Consider the following 20,725-nt stretch of genomic DNA (forward strand, 5'->3'; position numbering starts at 1 on the left):
TGAACAAAGCATTTTGTAACCAGCCGAGTCATCTTCCTGATCATTGTCCTGATAAAATAATGTAAGCGAATGGTAATAACAACACACTAGTTATTAATTCTATTCACTTACATTATCTCATGCTAAACTAAAGCAAAAAGTCTGCTGCTAGATCATGACTGGGCTACTTACAAAATGCTTTATTTGTCCTATCAAATTCTGGGAAATATAACAACAAATGTTTATTTTTAATTATATATATATATATATATATATATATATATATATATATATATATATATATATATATATATATCCCAGAATTAGATACTACAAAGTGTTTTTATATATTTTATTATATAATAAAAGATTACTTGCTTTTTACAGACTATTCAAGACAACATAGACTGGAATGCTGACAGTTTGGGAGAAGAACCTGGAAGTGGAATAGTTGTGCCACCCATCCAGCATTCTGTGGGGCCCCAAGTTATAGCAGGACTGATGACAGCCATCTCCCCCACTGCTCCCTCCCAGGACAATGGCAGAGACATTTACAGGGCTGCACTGAACTTTGTAGCACTACACACACAGTAGGTTCACTGTTAAGAATCTAACAAAACCTTGACGTAATAATATAGCGAAATACAAACCCAAAATTCTGCCCACACTACAATGACAACTTTAAAACGTCAAGGGGTCTACTGCAGCTCTTGAAGACTTCAAACTAATGTGTGGTCTTGTCATGTGTGGCCGTCTACATCAGCAGTTGGGTTGTTTTGCTTTGAACATACAACATATTGTAATGCAACACATTTAATTGAGAACATGAAATGCCTTGATTTGTCATTGAAATATACTGCTCTGCTTTAAATAAATGACTACCAACAAACCAGTAACTCAATTTGTCAATTTTATTACACAGCTTATTTTCAGACAAATACTAAAGCACATCTTGTAACTACATTTAACTGTTTGTAAAATTTAAATCAGTCTGGCTTAAAACATTTGGATGTAGAACTATGGCAGTGGTATGAAACTTCACAGGCCATTTCTTTCAACACATGTAAACAGTTGTAAAATGGCACATTTGTGCTGTAATGGAACATAGTCAAGTGCAACTAACCATTCATCCATCCATCGCCCATTCATTCATCCATCCATCACCCAGTCACTTAATGTTGTTGAGACAAACTACAAAATGAGTGTGCATGTGTAAACAACAAAACAGCACATCAAGAGAAAAAAAAACCTTGGCTCTGTTAACTGTAGTGTAATTTCTGCAAGAACTGAGATTCGTACCCTATCAAAGGACTGACCATGAGACATTGCTATTTCCTTTATGTATTTGAATTCATCAAAGGTTGTCAGGTGAGCAACTGGAAATGTAATGGTACGAGTACATGCACTCACTGTTGGGAAACAAATGGTGTGACGTGTGTCACAGTCATGGTAGAAATGGACAGATATGATGAACTCATTCATCTCGCTTGGTAAATTAGGCTTGTCTGCCTGCCCTGTTATCCATTGCATGATTCTGCCAACAGTCAGCTCCTGTGTGGTGCCGTTGTTGTCCGCATCACTCTGGTCAGCTTGCTCTGTAATAAAAACACAGGCAATATTGTGAAATACAAACTAGGTTAATACATCAACAAGTAAACTCCATCACACTAGGAAAGACTTCTCAAGCTGCTGGTGCGCTAATCAATTTTAGATGAGTTCATCAATCTTCCCCCTCCATAACAATCGGTAATTATATAATAGCTCAAACTTACCTCGATCCTCAGTCTCTTGTAGGAAGTCCTGAAAAAAGTTCATAATGTTGACCTCTCTAGTGTACTTCAGAGAGCCCTTCTCACTGAACACAGGTTGCCATTTTTCCATAATGAAGGCAGCATCCACCTACAATAACAATGAAACCAACTCTGTACAAAACTCACTTTTAGTAAACAAGGGCAAACATAGCAAATTTAAACCTAATTACCCTGTCATCATCATCCCCTGGAACAAAGAGTGGCAGACCAAGCTCTGGGTGTTGGTTCAGAACACTGAGCAGGCCATATAGTTGAAGACCCTTTCTCAGCTGGTCCAGCATGGGGATAACTCTCACGCTGGAATGAAGCACAATCGCCCTAAAACAAAAGTCAGACTTTATAGGCAAGCAAGTACTACGCTAGTAGTAGTTTGTAAAAAGCACTACATGATGATTTTAATTAATCAGATCATAAAAGTTTACTAAGCAATACAGTTTTGTAACCATTAGTGTATATATCAGACAGCTTGGATGTTAAACTACCTGATTATGAGGTCTTTTTTTTTTCTACAGACACCTTTCCAGTGTATCCACAGCTTACAATATCATCGCTAAGGTCGTTGATATTTTCCTCAGTGGCGGTGTTTATCTGAAAGCATAATTAATACATCTTCATTCAATTACAGTAATGAAAAAACGTACATCGTTGCTACAATTTAGTAAAATAAAATAACCCAACAGAAATAAAGTAAAATAATTTCAAGGACTTCAATGAAATGTAAAAAAATACAGTAGAAAGCATTTAACTGAAGAAAAACAAGCCCTATTTTTATTTAATCTTTAAATGGCCCTAACCACACACAGGTATACCATACTATGTAAACAAAAACAAATCTCAGCAATGTAAATGGAGAATTCCCTTTTATAACCTCCGACATTGTGGGTGTCCCTCTGACTAGAAATGGGAGTGTGTTGAGATTGAAGTGCTCTCAGGTGCCTCAAAAACAACATTGTAGCTGCATATGACTCTGGTACTGGACTGTTGCGCTGCTTGGTAGCATTAGGACCTGGATGATTCATAATCATAAAATCCACCATGAATTCTAGTGTAAATCAGAAGGTGCTTAAAGCGACAAGTACAATTATGTGTGTTGTTAGATTCCCCTGAGTTACATAAGTGAGAGCAATACATTTTGTAACTAGCCCAGTCATTCTCCTGATCTGGGAGCAGGTTCTAGGATGCTAGTACCTTCCATTCAAATGAATGACATCCAATGAATTTTAAATGTAATCTATTCTGAGCTAATTCACTATCATTGTTTTATGCTAAAAAGAAAAACTGACTGCTGCCAGATCAATAGAATGACAGGGCTGGTAACAAAATCCTTTTACTCAATTTCTTTTCTCACTTGTCTAACTCTGGGATGTGTAACAACAGATACAATTATACATAGGTGAATGAAAATGGTGAATGAAAGTGATAAGTTAAAAACATCCCCCCCAAAAAAACTGTTTTTCAGAGGGTGTCTTTTCCACATGACTGTATGTGCAAGTAAATGTCAGAGTACATAATATAATTTTAACATTCAGGGTTCATTACCTTCAGGATAAGCTGTGACAACTCTGCATCTGTGACATCACTGCTTGACACTTGTATGGCTTCTGAATCTCAGAGTACCTGAAGCACCACTCGCTTCAAGAAGTTGGGGAGAAGTCCACCCTGCGCCAGACTAGCAGCTATAATTTCTCCTGCAGACCTACATATCAGAACAAAAAATACAACAGCACTTAAACTCATTGGCTGCCAGCTGTTATCAGAACAATGCACTAAATTCTGCCAGAGTTTTTGAGCATTTTGACTGACAAAAGAGTAACAATTTTTTGGTTTGCAACTTGGATCTTATTTGTAATGTGCAGAATATTCATTTTTTGTTCTAAACTGAATTTCCCTGTGTGATCCATATATTATTTTTGAATTTGAATTAAATTTACTATAAATTATTGTAAAAGTAAGTTAACATTATGCATGCAAAAAACAAGGTCCAGGTTTCAAAAAACAGTCGTTAAAGGGCCACTAAAAATGTTGCTTTGTAACAATCTAATCAACAAAACTATCAGAAAAAAAATATTGTCACCAGGAAAAAAATTTTTCTTTATTTGTTCTTTAAGAATCAGCAGAACATAGGCTGGTTATACCAATAACACCAATTTCTGACTTAAACATTGAGTTTGTAGAAAAGCATCACACACATCCTACAGTAAGTTACATTTCCAACTACAAGATGCATTTGTCATTACATCCTGTAATTATATTTCTGATAAGCACTCCTAAGGCAGGCTATCTATCATTCCCTAATCTGCTCAATTGGGGGAAAAAAGTTCATAGATGGCAATCAATGGAAATTAACTGTTGGTGACAGCCATTGTATTAAATACAGGTAGCATTTATGAATCAATGGAATTGCATAAAATGTGAGTTCTATACAATGAACCTGAAGTAGTTTTGATCCAGACTGTGGAGACAGTAAGGCCGGGGACACACTGGCCGCGGAAGCGCCGCGAAAATGGGACCGCCTTCATTCGGCGCCCTTGTTAAGCAATTCTATAGACCACATGGGCCGCTGAAGCGCTGCGAAGCGCCTCGCGCCGGCGCACGCCGGCGCTCTAGCCCGCGCCGTGCAGCGATCATTTCGGCGTTGGCTCTATTTTTTTCGCGAGCCGCGGGTGAATCGCGTCAATTCTGGCAGGAAGTCAAACGTAGACACAAGAGGCAGGCCGGTAAAGTTAACAAAATAAAGCATTTCAAAATAAAACTCCGCAATAGTCAAATGTGTTCGTAAACAGACACTGCAGAAAAACCACACGAACACGCACACACATACACACACATCGAACTTGTGTGCGTGTGTGACCACGTGAAGGGGGGTGTGTGGTTTTGGGTGTCTTTTCACCGGAGCAAACAGGACAGAGAGGCAGAAAGTCTGAGGCAAGCAGTTAGGATGAATGACTTTAAATGAATTATGGAAGTTGAGAAACACGAGGAGCTGTACGACTCCCGAAAAACGGTTATTTACGTACCCATTTAAGAGAAACTGCTAGGATACAGCTGCAGAATTGGAGCGGGGTCCAAGAGATTCAACTGGCAGAAACAACTCATACCATAGGTTCAGACACACACACACACACACACACACACACTCAAACGTAGAGGAAAAGAGCTGAGGAAAGGCAGAGAGGAAATGGAGGACACCGAGTGTTTAAAAGAAAAACTACAGCTGAGCCGAGGCGCGCCTCGACTGGGGCGCGTCTGATGTGAACTGAGGAGCGGCGAGCAGCGGCCGAATTTCGTGAGCGATTCGCTTCTCGGCGCTTCCGCGGCCGGTGTGTCCCCGGCGTGAAGCGGAATCTTTCCCTTCTTGTCCGCGTTGCCCACAAAAAGGGTCCTTTCAATCTCTGCAAGCATCTCTGGACAAATACATAAACTCAAAATCTGATGTTACACGAAAGCGAGTACAACTGCAGTGTTATGGAGCTGTACCTGTTAGAAATTCCTTACTGAGAGCGCCAGAGTCTATGCCTACTTCCCCAATAAATGAAACCTTCAATCGGCTTTTAGGTGAGGATTTTTTCTGCCGTTGCCACTGTTGCATTCCTCTTTTGAAGATGTCACTTCTAGACACGCACAGGTAAAACGTGCTGCCCTCCTCCACTTGACACTGGATCCAATTCAAAACGTCCACTGAGCTTTAAACCAAAAGCATACAATATAAGTAAAAGGCTAAATATACAGTGGATGATAGAAGTCTACACGCCCCTATTCAAATGCAAGTTTTTGGTCATGTAAAAAAATGGTGAGTCAAATAATGTTACAACTTTTTCCATCTTTAATGTGACCTACAACCTGCACAACGCCACTGATGAACAGAAATACATCAGAGGTGTATTAAACAAACTGAGATAATTTGGTTGCACAGATGAGAACGCTGTTTTATGACTGGGGATGTGACTGTGTTCAGATTTAACCAGTTACATTTAAATTAATGTTAAGCTGAAGTCAGCACACACCTTTCACCAATTAAAGAGCTTCTAATAAGCCCCAAATATAAGTTTTTATACAAGTTTTTAAAAATGTATTTATTTTATACTTTTACCCTTTTAAGGTTTTAGTTTGTTGTTCGATGCCGCTGTGCTGGTTATAGGTCACATTAAAGGTAGAATAGTTATGGATTTATATTAATTGGTGTCATTTGAGCAGGGGTGTGTAGACTTTTATATCCACTAACATCTGCAGTATATTTCAACACTAGTATAACTGCTACTTTAGAGTTTACCTTTGAAAGGAATGTATTGCTTCAGTTGGCACGTTGTTCTCAGGATACATACTTCTGCACACATGAAAAAAGCAAAATAATGATTATCTATTCACAAAAGTTTTATTTTTTTTTTATTCTGAATTTGTGTAATATGTATGGTTTGAGTACCGTAATCCACAGTCTGATGCGTGACTTTCAATGACATCAATGTCGAATGTTTTTCTGCACACTGGACACTCGGCAGTCTAAAAATATTAATTTACAACACTTATTTATATACAATGAACAACTACAACTCTGCTCAATGACTACCGGTAGTTAACACACTAGTACAGATTATCATTGCACTAATACAATTACATGCTAACCTCTTCCTGTTTTTCGGAGCACACTGGAAGCGTACATTCCCACATGTCGTTTTCCTGTTGTAAAAAAACAGCATAACATTTGAGTTCACAAAACCTGCAGCTGAAGCAAATCCCCAAAAGACTGACAGCCTGAGATTCAACATACATTCTCAGATGAAGTACACAGGTCTATATTCTCCTTGCAGCTTTTGATGTGCACAGGAAGAATCTGAAGTGGAAACATCTTTCTGCAGGTGCTGCTTGGGGCCTTGGGCATGTTTTCAAACTCTTTGGCTTCTGGTGGTAATGGAGTCTTGTCAATTTCTTCTTGTAAAGGAGCTATGTAGAGTGTGTACTTTCCATTTCCGTTAACTCCTTTCAGCTGCTGACCATTGTATCCATCTAAATCAGGAGGAATAGCAACTAATCTGCGCTGCCCACCCCCGCCTGGAAATGGAAAAACATCTACAGTAACCATAAGGAGGTTTAGGAGAATGCTGTAGGTAAAAACAACATTTGAAGCCCCAAAACACCTGTAGACTTATGCAGCATCCAGCCACCACAGATACTTCCAAGTCTTGGATATGCCTTCACAAGCAAATCTGTCAACTAATAAAACAACATTACACATAACGTAGCTGGATTATTGTAATTAACATACAGCTAAATTGTACATTCCTTTGCACATACAAATAATTTAAAAATAAAACAATATAATCACAACAAAATTAACCTTGAGGGTGCATCTGATGTTTTAAAAATAAATACCTCTGAATGTGTGACGCTTTCACCTACAGTCAGAGAACGTTTCCCAAGTCCAGCCAATGTAAGCTTGAGTTCCACATCTGCTTGGGGGGTCTTTTCATGTTCTTTGTCAAGCAAAAAAAAGTGAAGTAAAACAGTCTTTTGAGGTCGTGCATATGGTGCAAAACGTTTCTTGCCTTTTGCTTGTTTCCGAAAAAATCCAGAAAACGATCTAAAAATGAAAGTAAGCTTGATTATTCATCGATACTAAACGTGTAAATTTCATAAACTCATTTGCAGCACTGCAGTTACACCTAGCCATTTCTTGATGCACTGACTGTCCGGAGACCCCGGACCCGCTGGGCTGGGCAGTCTGCCGAGGACTCGCTATTTGCTCTGCCTGTCCCTCATCTGGCTGTCGTGTATTTCCCTGTCTGCTTAACCTGCGGTGTAGCATCGACACCAGACTGTTTGCCGTGTCTAGAATGGCCGATAACTGAGCCTGACGAACAAAGAAAGTGGGAAAAAAAGTGACTCAAAACTAAAAAACAAGCACAACTACAGAGTACAATCAATATTAACGCAACATCATAGCAATCCTGGAACCGAAATATGTCAGCAGTCCGCTTTAAAAAGATCAACAAATGTTGTTTTACCTGACTTCCTCCTGTGTTTTGGTTCTCTCCGTCCTCCATGTTGCCGCTGAGAGCGCAAAACGGGAAACGCATGCTAGAAGATCGTTGTTTCTTTGCTCGACGCATAATGCCTGTGACCCTGACCGTCATCAGGTGTCACTGTTTTGGCAGCACATAATTCTTATTCATAACTGGAGAGTCGTCTTTTGTCACAGTCGTAAAATTTCACTTCGTATTGATAAACTTTTACTTCATACTCGTAATTGATTAGTGTTGTAGATTTTTCAATCTTATTTTCAGAGGCAAGAGTTTACAAAAGCTCAGCTTTGGGTACAAGTCATTAATATTATGCATGACCGTTGACTACCACGCACGAATCTTCAGTTTACAAGTACGACCACTTTAGTCAGTGAATTGGCCCCATACTAATCAGGCTGCAGCAGATCCACGCTGACACCTGCACCACACCCATCCGTGCTCAGTCTTTTTTCTTCTCTCTCCACACCTGACGCAGCCCTCTCTTAATAGCCCGGGTGTGGTAAACAACACAAATACACTGATAAATAAATGAACAACCCAGAACCACCCAATTACATACAGTGGAAAAGAAAATCACAGTGGCACAGTTTTAAGATTATACTCTGGTAATTGTTTAGACCATTTTGTCATATCCTCTGTGCAACTAATATTAAATATTTTCTTTTATTTTAACACTGATGTAATGTGGCAATGCCACAAAAAGACTTGATATTTTCTCCACATGTAGTCTAATTTTACACATCTTTTAATTCAAAATTGCCCACTTTTAAGCCATTCACGGCTCCAATATAAACAAGTGGATACATCTCTTTGTGTGTGTGTGTGTGTGTGTGTGTGTGTGTGTGTGTGTGTGCAGCAAAGCCAAACAGATTTACAAGATAAAAGCCACCATAACCCTCACTAAACAGCGCTGCAGCTGTCGACTCACAAGAGTAACGTGTTTCAGAACTCCTCCTTGAACCGTCACCTTATCGTGGTGGAGGAGTTTGAGTGCCCTAATGATCCTAGGAGCTATGTTGTCTGGGGCACTTAGTGCCCCTGGTAGGGTCTCCCATGACAAATTGGTCTTAGGTGAAGGGTGAGACAAAGAACGGTTCGAAGGATCTTTCATGGCGGTTAAAACGAAGAGTCGGAGTACCCGGCCCGGAGGGTTACCGGGGTCCCACCCTGGAGCCAGGCCTGGGGTTGGGGCCCGTGAGCGAGCGCCTGGTGGCCGGGCTTTCGCCCATGGGGCCCGGCCGGGCCCAGCCCGAACCGGATACATGGGCTCGTCCAACTGTGGACCCACCACCCGCAGGAGGAACATGAAGGGTCCGGTGCAATGTGAATCGGGTGGCAGACCAAGGCGGGAGCCTTGGCGGTCCAATCCCCGGACAAGAAAACTAGTTTTTGGGACATGGAACGTCACCTCGCTGGCGGGGAAGGAGCCGGAGCTTGTGGCAGAGGTTGAGCGGTACCGGCTAGATATAGTCGGACTCACCTCGACACATAGCATTGGCTCTGGAACCCGAGACCTGGAGAGGGGTTGGACACTCTACTTTGCTGGAGTTGCTCCGGGTGAGAGGCGGAGGGCTGGGGTTGGCTTTTTGTTAGCCCCGAGACTCTCTGCCTGTGTGTTGGGGTTTACCCCGGGGGACAAAAGGGTAGCTTCCTTGCGCCTTCGGGTCGGGGAACGGGTCCTGACTGTTGTTTGTGCTTATGGGCCAAATATCAGTTCAGAGTACCCACCCTTTTTGGAGTCCCTGGGACGAGTGCTAGATAGTGCTCCATCAGGGGACTCCATTGTCCTGCTGGGGGACTTCAATGCTCACGTGGGCAATGACAGCTTGACCTGGAGGGGTGTGATTGGGAGGAACGGCCCACCTGATCAGAACTCGAGCGGTGTTTTGTTATTGGACTTCTGTGCAAGCCGCAGTTTGGCCATAACGAACACCATGTTCGAACATAAGGATGCCCACCGGTACACTTGGTACCAGGGCAGCCTAGGTCACAGGTCGATGATAGATTTTGTAGTCGTATCATCTGACCTGCGGCCGTATGTTTTGGACACCCGAGTGAAGAGAGGGGCGGAGCTGTCAACTGATCACCACCTGGTGGTGAGTTGGATCAGATGGCAAGGGAACATGCCGCGTAGACCTGGCAGACCCAAACGCATAGTGAGGGTCTGCTGGGAACGCCTGGCAGAAGAACCTGTCAAGACGGTCTTCAACTCCCACCTCCGGCAGAGCTTTGACCACGTCCCGAGAGCAGTGGGGGACATTGAGTCCGAGTGGGCCTTGTTCCACTCTGCGATTGTCGAGGCGGCTGTTGTTAGCTGTGGTCGTAAGGTGGCCGGTGCCAGTCGTGGTGGCAACCCCCGTACCCGCTGGTGGACACCAGAGGTTCGGGGAGCCGTCAGGCTGAAGAAGGAGGCCTACAGGGCGTGGCTGGTCTGTGGGTCTCCGGAGGCAGCAGACAGGTACCGGATAGCCAAGCGGGGTGCAGCAGTGGCAGTTGCCGAGGCAAAATCTCGGGCGTGGGAGGAGTTTGGTGAGGCCATGGAGAAAGACTATCGATCGGCTCCAAAGAGGTTCTGGCAAACTGTCCGGCGCCTCAGGAGAGGAAGGCAGCAACTCGCTCACACTGTTTACAGTGGGGATGGGGAGCTGCTGACGTCAACTGAGGCTATAGTCGGACGGTGGAAGGAATACTTTGAGGAGCTCCTCAATCCCACCAATGCGCATTCCGAGGAGGAACCAGAGCTGGGAGGCCTGGGGATGGACTGTCCGATCTCGGGGGCAGAAGTTGCTGAGGTAGTCAAACAACTACACAGCGGCGGAGCCCCGGGGGCGGATGAGGTTCGTCCTGGGTATCTCAAGGCTATGGATGTTGTAGGGCTGTCATGGTTGACACGTCTCTACAACATTGCGTGGTCATCGGGGGCAGTTCCTAGGGAGTGGCAGACCGGGGTGGTGGTCCCCATCTTTAAGAAGGGTGACCTGAGGGTGTGTTCCAACTATAGGGGGATCACACTCCTCAGCCTCCCTGGAAAGGTCTACTCCAAGGTACTGGAGAGGAGGGTCCGATCGATAGTTGAATCTCAGATAGAGGAGGAGCAATGTGGTTTTCGTCCTGGCCGTGGAACTGTGGACCAGCTCTATACCCTTGCAAGGGTGATGGAGGGGGCATGGGAGTTTGCCCAACCAATCCACATGTGCTTTGTGGATTTGGAGAAGGCTTATGACCGTGTCCCCAGGGGCACCCTGTGGGGGACGCTCCAGGAGTATGGGGTGGGTGGCTTTCTGTTAAGGGCCATTCAGTCCCTTTACCAGAGGAGCGTGAGTTTGGTCCGCATAGCCGGTAGTAAGTCGGACCTGTTCCCAGTGAGGGTTGGACTCCGCCAGGGCTGCCCTTTGTCACCGGTTCTGTTCATCACTTTTATGGACAGAATTTCTAGACGCAGCCGTGGTGTGGAGTGTGTCGAGTTTGGTGGCAGGAGAATCTCGTCTCTGCTTTTTGCGGATGATGTGGTTCTCCTAGCTTCATCCAGCTCTGACCTTCAGCTCTTGCTGGGTAGGTTCGCGGCCGAATGTGAAGCGGCTGGGATGAGGATCAGCACCTCCAAATCTGAGACCATGGTTCTCGACCGGAAAAGGGTGGCTTGCCACCTCCGGGTCGGGGGAGAGGTCCTACCTCAAGTGGAGGAGTTTAAGTATCTCGGGGTCTTGTTCACGAGTGAGGGTAGGAGGGATCGGGAGATCGACAGGCGGATTGGTTCGGCGTCTGCAGTGATGCGGACGCTGAGCCGATCTGTCGTGGGGAAGAGGGAGCTAAGCCAGAAAGCCAGGCTCTCGATTTACCGGTCGATCTACGTCCCAATCCTCACCTATGGGCATGAGCTTTGGGTAATGACCGAAAGAACGAGATCGCGGATACAAGCGGCCGAAATGAGTTTCCTCCGTAGGGTGGCCGGGCTCAGCCTTAGAGATAGGGTGAGGAGCTCGGACATTCGGGAGGGACTCGGAGTAGAACCGCTGCTCCTCCGGATCGAAAGGAGCCAGTTGAGGTGGTTTGGGCATCTGGTCAGGATGCCTCCTGGACGCCTCCCCGGGGAGGTGTTTCGGGCATGTCCTGCCGGCAGAAGGCCCCCGGGTCGACCCAGGACACGTTGGAGAGGTTACATCTCCAATCTGGTCTGGGAACGCCTTGGGGTCCTGCCGGAGGAGCTGGTGGACAAGGCCGGGGAGAGGACGGCCTGGAGCTCCCTAATTGGGATGCTGCCCCCGCGACCCGGACCCGGATAAGCGGAGGAAGACGACGACGACGATAATTAGAGGACATCTTGAAATAAAGTTGTTGCTGTTTGTTGAGAATGTGGATGAATGTCCAGGAAATGCTGAATCGGTAGCAGACATGATTCATATCAGCAGTAGTCTCACCAGCTGGAGGGAGAAATTCGGAAAAACGTGAAGATGCGCAGGCTCATTACAAGCTTGTGCCCAGACCCGACGTGTTACCGTGGGTCAAACCGCTATTTTGGTAGGATCACCAGGTTGCCATGAATACTGTCTGGGCTCACACCCCCACCCCAAATTCACCACTTGATTTGAGTGGTGTGTTCATCATTTGCAACAACATTTCAATAGGTATTTCCAGAGATTAATGGTAAAAACTACACGTTCTTACTGTAATGGTGCCACTGGTAATACTGTATCATATATTGTGGCTATACTTGCTCTGGACATTGTAAAATAGCATGACTCAGGCCCTTTAAAGGAAGGCTATTCTTACCCCTACTGCACACTGCAAGCATCGGCAGCGCGTAATGGCAGAGGAAATATTTACTTGCGACCATTGCTGCATGCCAGGGCACACCGGGAGAGTCTCAGTCACAAAGCAGCTTCTCCACTGTGCTCTTCACTCGACTCGTGAGTTTAACAAATCCCTCGAGTTTATGCCGTACCACCATTAACCCTCCCACTGTCTTCATGGGTGACCCTGTGAGGATTGATGGTTTATCCCTTGAGGTCCACATAGCAGGGGTGAGGAGTGAGCACCACCTCACCCCTGCCATGTGGACCTCAAGGGATAAACCATCAATCCTGCTCAATGGTCAACTTTCCTCGCAGGGTCACACCCATTAGGACAGTGGGGGGTGTTAAACCAAAAAGAAGGAAATCACATTTGATATAGCTAGTTGATGTCATATATGATGTTGTTCCTCACCACTGCCAGGATTAAAGCCATGAAAACACACCGCTGCACTTCTGGAATGATGCAGGGAGTAAATAAGCTGTTAGGCCGCTTGTATTGATGTAATTTACATAGATATGAAATGGCATCGCTGCAATGGACTTTTATTTTTAAAGTTACTGGGGGTTTTACTCTGAAAATGTGTGTGATTACCTGTATAGTGATATGTTTTTGGCAGAAATTGTCGTGTCCCATGAGCGGCTTGCGTCAAAATTGGAACCTGATCCTATCTTTAGCAGTGTGCTGCTTCTGGGATGTGTCAGTAAATTGCTGTGTCGTGGCTGGTTGCAATCACCCCCATAAACTCTAATTTATTTTATTTTAAGCAGTGACGTTCCGCTGTTGTTCTGTGCCACAAAAGGCTTCCAGTGTGCAGAAGGGGTTAGTTTGATTAACCCTTTGATGCATAATGGTCACTACAGTGGACAGGTATTCAAAATTGTTATTTATTTATTTTTGCTATTAAGCACAGCTGTTGAAGACTTTATTGCACTTGAGCCCCTCCATTTGGACTTCAGTAAGCCAAGCCAACATATTTCATGTTCAGACTGCACGCTGTCCACTGAAGTGGACACATAATAAATTATTTGTAAATTAGCAGAACATTACAAAAGATATTTGTTGAAATTTGTTTCATTTGCACCTAAAAATGAATGAAAATTTTTTTTTAAATCATGGGTGAAGATTTCATAATTCATGCATCAAAGGGTTAAAAATATTCAACATAGAGGTAGAAGTTTGGACATAGTTTTTGTACCTAATGTCTTGATTCAGTTGCGCTTGTTTCATGAAGTGTTGAGATAAATACAGATTTAGAAAATAATACATGGTCTGTGATTTACATTGAACATATAATTGCAATGTTTTAAAAATGATGCTACATTACTTAAAAACTGAAGTGTCAGACTTCAGCCTTAACTCACACTTGCCAGCATTTTACTTTAGACTTGACTCGACTTTAAAAACAGTGACTGGATCCCACCTCTCGATTTCAGACATGTTACTTAAGAGGAAAGTCATAGCAGTCAGGGACATCATTTTTAGCGCAGCGAGAAATAAACAAGCATGTAATACATCATTCATCCATTGTCTATCCTTGCAGGGTTGTGGGTGGGTTGGTGCTTATCTTCAGCAGAAATTGGGTGAGAGGCAAGGTACACCCTAGGCAGGTCAATAGTCCATCAACGAACCTTACCAAGGTCAAACTGAGAACGTTTCCAAGCACACAGGAAAACCACAGCCTGACCTTCAAGCGCTGGAACTTCATGCTGCATGACTTGATTCAGGCCAAGTGTGTGACTGTATTTTTCCTTGTACTCCCAACCAGTTGAATTCCACCACACCCTGGTTTTCATTTTAACATGTTATTTTTTTAAAGGACATTTTAAACCAGCTCAGTTGGCCTAGAGGTAGAGTGTCCGCCCAGAGACTAGGAGATCAGGGTTCGATTACTGGTCGGGTCATACCAAAGACTTTGAAAAAATATGACCCAATGCCTCCCTGCTTGACACTCAGCATTAAGGGGTTGGATTGGGGGACAAACCACCAAATGGTTCCTGAGCGCAGCTGTGTCTGCAGCTCACCGCTCCCCAAGGGGATGGGTCAAATGCGGAGAACAAATTTCGCACACACACCTGTGTGTGACAACTAATGGGACTTTAACTTTAAAATATCCAAGTATAAAATCCTCAAAGTAAAATAAAGACATTTTAAGATATTGTTAACATAATTATTCCAAAAATAAATAAACACTTAAGAAGTTTTATGCTGCTCTGTAGACAAAATGCTTATCTCCTCATCCAGCTAAATCTTTTCTTCACTAATAATGATTTATACTTTATTGTGGATATTTTGCTTGTTGCTAATTGATTAACTCTACTTACCAGAATGATGCTTTTTGAGCCAACTGAAAAAAAATGTAATTTCAGGACAGAAAAAATATTGCTGGTTCAATTACTGTAAATTAGGTTTAATATTTGATTATTTTGGAAATGACATTGTAGTTGATAATGCTGATAATATTTGTAATTGTTTTGCAGTTGGAGATGGTGTCTCTCTGAAGGATATTCTCATTTTCTTCACCGGATGTGACAGTATTCCAGCTCTTGGTTTCACTCCAAAGCCAAGTCTGGAGTTCATCGAGAATTCTCGCTTTCCATTGGCCAACACATGCGAAAATGTTCTGCGCATACCGGTCCACAGTACATATGCTGGATTAAAATGTGACATGGATTTCGGAATACGTAATTCTCCTGGTTTTGGCACATCATAAGATGTTTCTGACAATTTATTTATTTATTTTTTGTGTGTTGTCTTTTTTTCAAAAACTGCCATATATAATGTAAGCACTAAATAGAAAATCCTAATTTAATTCTTGTTTGGATTGACCAGAAAGTATTCTTTTTTTTTTTACAGGTCAATATTTAATTTGCTGGAATTTTAAGTTTATTAGTACAGTAAAGGGCAGTATTTTTTCAGTAACAGTCTGTTAATGAAGCCTGTGAAATAAATCACATAGCAGAGTTCAACCCTTTGTTTCTTTGTCCTAATAGTGACTCGTGGTGATATCTTTACCTTTTCTAAGATACATGTTGTATAAAATTAAATTGGTAACACTTAACAATAAGGGTCCCTTTATAAGTTTTACATTAATGTTAACCAAAAAAAGGAGATGTCTGGATCTTTTTCTTTTATCTGATGGCACCATAAAGTGTCTGACAAGCTATGAAATATCTTATTAATACTTAGTAATGCACTATGTAGCATTAGTAAAGGGACACTTGAAGTGTTACCAATTCATTTATTTAAGAAATAAGGACTCAAGGCTTAAGATTTTACAATGCTTACCTTTATTATGAAGGAAAATTACTAGTGGTCAATCACACAGAAATATAAACAATAAAAGATGCTAGTGTTGTCAGTAAGGTCATTAGAAGTGTCAACAAACAAATTCTGCAGTTGCACATTGTCTTTGCTCCTATAGACTTTTTTTTTACAAAATGAAACCTCATAACATAGTTCTTGGACTGTGTGTACATTGTGAAATCCAAAAATAAGACAACACCCCTTTCAAGATGATGAGCATGAAGACTGAGCAGACCCTATGTGTTTCTTTCAAGGAGATTACATGCAGATAAAAAAAGTTCTATTCCATGGTTTCCATCATCATGCAAATAATTAATTTGCCCTAACTCTGCATCCCATTGGTGAGTGTTGTAACCATGGTGCACATGAATATTAGTGATTGGTCTTAGAAATTCAGGAAGTTGGAGTATCCCTGTAGTCCACAACTGAAGAGGGGACATGTTTGCCATTGTTCTTAAACTGTGGTGGTTCCACTGTCGTCTAAACTCATCCACAGATCTGTTTATTCTTGGAAGATACACATGGTGAAGAGCCCTAATGTGGAGGTGGTTAGTGCTGTCTAAAACTCCAGTACTCTCCATGAAAATGAAAAGATCTTTAAAAGGATGACACCACCCTGTTTACCTCTCCCCACAATCTTTCAATCCTTTGATTATGAACGCTACGTCCAACCACAAAACTTCCCCTGTTTGCGCCTCTGTTCTCAATCATAAACCGTGCAACATCAATATTCTCACGCCCAGCATCACCCGTGACATGATGTGGAAGTCCATATTGCTCAACTGCACCCTGGAAAAGTTGCAAAGAAGTGGATGCTGTGTTGTCTGTGCAACATCTTAGGTAGGTAATGCAGCGACTGAATCCATCAACTCCACCATGAAAGACAAATCCCCATGGATTTAACTTGTGATTGGTGTCAATATGCCTGGAATTATAAATAAAACAATGTATTAATCTGTGCAAAATTTGCTGGAAATTTATTGAAATTTACAAAATAATACATACCAGAGTTGGTTGGGGACAGAAACATCATAGACTCTGCGCTGAATTGTCCTGCGGCTTCTCAACGATCTCCCCACCGGATCTATTATCCTTAAACGCTCTCGTACTCGCCATCGCTGAACTCTGACCCCCCTTCCTCTTAGACTACCTGTTATGTAGGTCTCTCCTGAGCCAGGAGTTTGACGAATAACCTCATTTATAAGATGATCAAGATCCTCATTTGAAATGTTGGTGAAACTTCCATAGTCGACTAAACCTAGTTGAGTCCTGTGGTTGAACAGTGTTCGAATGTTGACAGACAGCATTCGAGATATGGCCATCCAACTAAATCCTAAGTCCCGCATTTGGGTCAGCTGATGAGCAAGAATGTTGTACCTTCAAATTGATAAAATAAAAGAAATGTTTTAATTTAAAAAACATGGATAATAATTATATATATATATATATATATATATATATATATATATATATATATATATATATATATATATATATATATATATATATATACACACATACAGTACATCCTTCTCATTCAATGTGTTGAATTTCATTCCATTTATTCATGGTTCAATCCATATATTCAGACTTCAGATTTAAGTCTGAATATATGGATTGAAGTGTGAATATATGGAACAAAGTCTGAATATATGGAGTGAAGTGTGAATATATGGATTGAAGTGTGAATATATGGAACGAAGTGTGAATATATGGAACGAAGTGTGAATATATGGATCGGAGTGTGAATATATGGATTGAAGTGTGAATATACGGAACAAAGTCTGAATATATGGAGTGAAGTGTGAATATATGGAACGAAGTGTGAATATATGGAACGAAGTGTGAATATATGGAACGAAGTGTGAATATATGGAACGAAGTGTGAATATATGGATTGGAGTGTGAATATATGGATTGGAGTGTGAATATATGGATTGAAGTGTGAATATATGGATTGAAGTGTGAATATATGGAGTGAAGTGTGAATATATGGATTGAAGTGTGAATATATGGATTGAAGTGTGAATATATGGATTGAAGTGTGAATATATGGATTGAAGTGTGAATATATAGATTGAAGTGTGAATATATAGATTGAAGTGTGAATATATGGAGTGAAGTGTGAATATATAGATTGAAGTGTGAATATATAGATTGAAGTGTGAATATATGGAGTGAAGTGTGAATATATGGATTGAAGTGTGAATATATGGAGTGAAGTGTGAATATTTGGAGTGAAGTTTGAATATATGGAACAAAGTCTGAATATATGGAGTGAAGTGTGAATATATGGAACAAAGTGTGAATACATTGACTGAAGTATGAATACCGTAAATCTTCTAATACAGGCCCGGGCCTGTATTTGACTCAAGCTCATCAAGCTCCAGGCCTTTATTGGAAGGAGGACCAGAATTAGAGGCAGGCCTCTATTTCTATTTGAGCAAAATGAACTAATGGTTTGCTGGAGTTTTTGACATTTAAAATTGCGCCCACATTTTCAAAGTTAAACACATTTCTTTTAACAACGGTAGTTTCTGCTTCAGCCCTCTCCCCCCTCCCCCTGCACTGATGCACCTGCAGCCTCTCAGAGTTCCTGCTGCTCTAAACATTAAAATAATTATTTCATTTTCTGTTCCTCACTTCTGATTACCTTCAATGGTGTCTGTTTGTTGCAACCACCAGGTACAAAACCTAACTTGTTTTTATTTGACTGTTTTTCTGTCCTGCCTGTTTATTATCTTCCTGCATCTCCTCTCAATCCTAAAGAAAAACTGCTACTTGGGTTCATATATATTCACCTCATGAGTTACCTTTGAACTGCAGTTCTAAAAGATCTACCGACCGCAAAAACAGCGGAGTGCTCGCCGGCCTCATCAGTTAGGTGCATCACCGAGGACAAACCAGGTGATGCGCCCCGATCCACAGCAGCGAAACGCATCAGGCACAAATAAAAGAATAAAAGACAGAAAACATGAAAAGGAAATGAGCCGACATGAACGATCGCGTGTTAAATTAGTTTTTGAGGTGGCGACACCTGATTTGATAATGTTACTGTGGCCGTGCTCAGGACGCAGATGTCTGGAGCGCGTCAACAATCAGAGCTTTGCATGTGCAAGCTGGTTAATATGAGGTTAGGATGGGGGTGGGGGAATGTTAAATTGCAAGAGGGTAAACGTCACAATTTGGTTAAATGTCCGTTTTACGGCGGGTGTCGGTACCGACGCTCTAGCACAGCGTGTTGCCTTCCGACGCGCAGGAGCTTGTCACCTGCTGACAGCAGGCTGCTGTCTTTTCCGTGGACTGCATGTTGCCGGTCATTATCACGTGACAGTGACTAGTCGATGACAGGCATAAAAAGTCACTATAGAGCGGTGAAGTCGACTAGTGACTATTTCATACAACCCCTACTGCTCCCCAGAGTGTTCTGCAGCATAATCAGCACGTTCTCTTTGAACTTGATATCAAATTTTCGCCTACTCTTCGTCTCCGCACGGTTAAAGTTACCCTCACGGTCTATCTCTGGCAAATCAAAAGTGAGGGGGGGTCAGTCACCTCCTCTGCGCCACAGCTCTCCTGATCCACCAGATGACATCTCCTTTAAGTGCATTTTTCAAACAGGAAGTGTGGGTGGATGTGATGCTAGGGGGGTGAATGACACTTTAATATATCAGAAATGATCATTGTGTATATTGAGAAGGTTATTATGGATTATTTTGAAGGTTTTTAATAGAAACAATAGATTTTTAGATATTTTGAATATATATCTTCCTAAAAACTGTTTAAACAGCCTGCCCTAAGTAGTGTGCAGATGTGCTCCTGCAGCACTAGTGATGGGGACACCTCTTCATATGTGAAACCATCAGCTGACTGGTACAAACAATGCTTTTGTGTTATTTCCAGCAGCAAAAATGATATTAAACATTGTTTCACTCCCTGTCATTTTCTCTTTAACACTCATAACACTGGTAGGCTACAAAGCACACCCTGTTGTAACATTTGGGGTGGCACTGACCATCGGAGTCAAAAGTATTCATGTTGTTGGGCCTTTGGAGTGAAAGAGTGAAGGTTATAGACGGGGCAGAAGTGGACTGGCAATCTGAGATCTGGAGAATCCAAGAACGACCGGTGCTCTACTCCAAGCCGGTGGATGAATGCATCCCCACCCCCCTCTCGAGTTGGAAATCCCCGTCGGAGATCGAGCTGACTGCAGCAGCGATCAGACTACTCCAACCCGCTCGGAGTTACGTATGTATATATATATATATATATATATATATATATATATATATATATATATATATATATATATATATATATATATATATATATATATATATATATATATACATACATATATATATATATGGGATCTTTTTGAAGAACATTTGGGGGGGCTTTTTTACATATATATATATATCCTGTTCATTTAATTAATTTTTTATGTATTGGGGCTCAACTAATGAATCTGCTGTGATGGTGCAGAGAACAAGAACGATCATACCTACAAACTCTGAAGGGGTGAAAAAGGTGACAAATAAAATCAACCCCTGTAAATGGTCCTTGCATGCTGCAGATTTACATCATTAAGTTTTGTAGTGACCTGGGGTCTCATTTATAGAGCTTGCTTACCCACATAATGGGGTTGGAAAACTGCATAAGTAACTTGCCATGCAAACTTTGGGATTTATAAAGGAAAAACTAGTGGGAAAATGTGGGCAACTTTGAGTTGACCCAAGAAGCTGGCTTACGCACATTTTGGACATGGAGAGTTTTTGGATTTTGGACAATGTTAAAAGTATAGGAGCTTTTTTGAGTACA

The 20,725-nt window shown here is 42.1% G+C and overlaps 2 protein-coding genes across 2 annotated transcripts; both read right to left on the reverse strand.

Annotated features, from left to right (window-relative positions):
- Positions 1–872: 872 nt before the first annotated feature.
- Positions 873–3,897, reverse strand: LOC129160210 (uncharacterized). Its single transcript, XM_070556008.1, has 5 exons — positions 3,330–3,897; positions 2,273–2,378; positions 1,961–2,108; positions 1,752–1,878; positions 873–1,574 (listed from the first exon to the last, which is right to left on the reverse strand). The coding sequence occupies exons 3-5, from the start codon at positions 2,069–2,071 to the stop codon at positions 1,171–1,173; spliced, it is 642 nt and encodes a 213-aa protein (XP_070412109.1). The 5' UTR covers positions 2,072–2,108; positions 2,273–2,378; positions 3,330–3,897; the 3' UTR covers positions 873–1,170.
- Positions 3,898–4,404: 507 nt separating this feature from the next.
- LOC129160172 (uncharacterized) lies at positions 4,405–7,127 on the reverse strand. Its single transcript, XM_070541847.1, has 5 exons — positions 6,556–7,127; positions 6,411–6,464; positions 6,211–6,287; positions 6,061–6,114; positions 4,405–5,473 (listed from the first exon to the last, which is right to left on the reverse strand). Exons 1-5 carry the CDS (start codon positions 6,865–6,867, stop codon positions 5,254–5,256), a joined length of 717 nt encoding a protein of 238 aa, XP_070397948.1. The 5' UTR covers positions 6,868–7,127; the 3' UTR covers positions 4,405–5,253.
- Between the last annotated feature and the right edge of the window lie 13,598 nt (positions 7,128–20,725).

The sequence above is a fragment of the Nothobranchius furzeri genome, chromosome 11 (genome assembly GCF_043380555.1).
Source record: "Nothobranchius furzeri strain GRZ-AD chromosome 11, NfurGRZ-RIMD1, whole genome shotgun sequence".
NCBI classification, from domain to species: Eukaryota; Metazoa; Chordata; class Actinopteri; order Cyprinodontiformes; family Nothobranchiidae; genus Nothobranchius; species Nothobranchius furzeri.

What these genes read in the sequence shown, in the direction of transcription:
- LOC129160210 (XM_070556008.1), bottom strand. Translation starts at nt 2,071, where the DNA reads ATGCTGGACCAGCTGAGAAAGGGTCTTCAACTATATGGCCTGCTCAGT. An exon ending in CAGGGGATGATGATGACAGG is followed by an intron (nt 1,879 to 1,960) that starts GTAATTAGGTTT and finishes TTGTTATTGTAG; the next exon opens with GTGGATGCTGCCTTCATTAT. An exon ending in ACAAGAGACTGAGGATCGAG is followed by an intron (nt 1,575 to 1,751) that starts GTAAGTTTGAGC and finishes TTTTTATTACAG; the next exon opens with AGCAAGCTGACCAGAGTGAT.
- LOC129160172 (XM_070541847.1), bottom strand. Translation starts at nt 6,867, where the DNA reads ATGGTTACTGTAGATGTTTTTCCATTTCCAGGCGGGGGTGGGCAGCGC. An exon ending in GCTCCGAAAAACAGGAAGAG is followed by an intron (nt 6,288 to 6,410) that starts GTTAGCATGTAA and finishes TAATATTTTTAG; the next exon opens with ACTGCCGAGTGTCCAGTGTG. An exon ending in GCAATACATTCCTTTCAAAG is followed by an intron (nt 5,474 to 6,060) that starts GTAAACTCTAAA and finishes TTTGGTTTAAAG; the next exon opens with CTCAGTGGACGTTTTGAATT.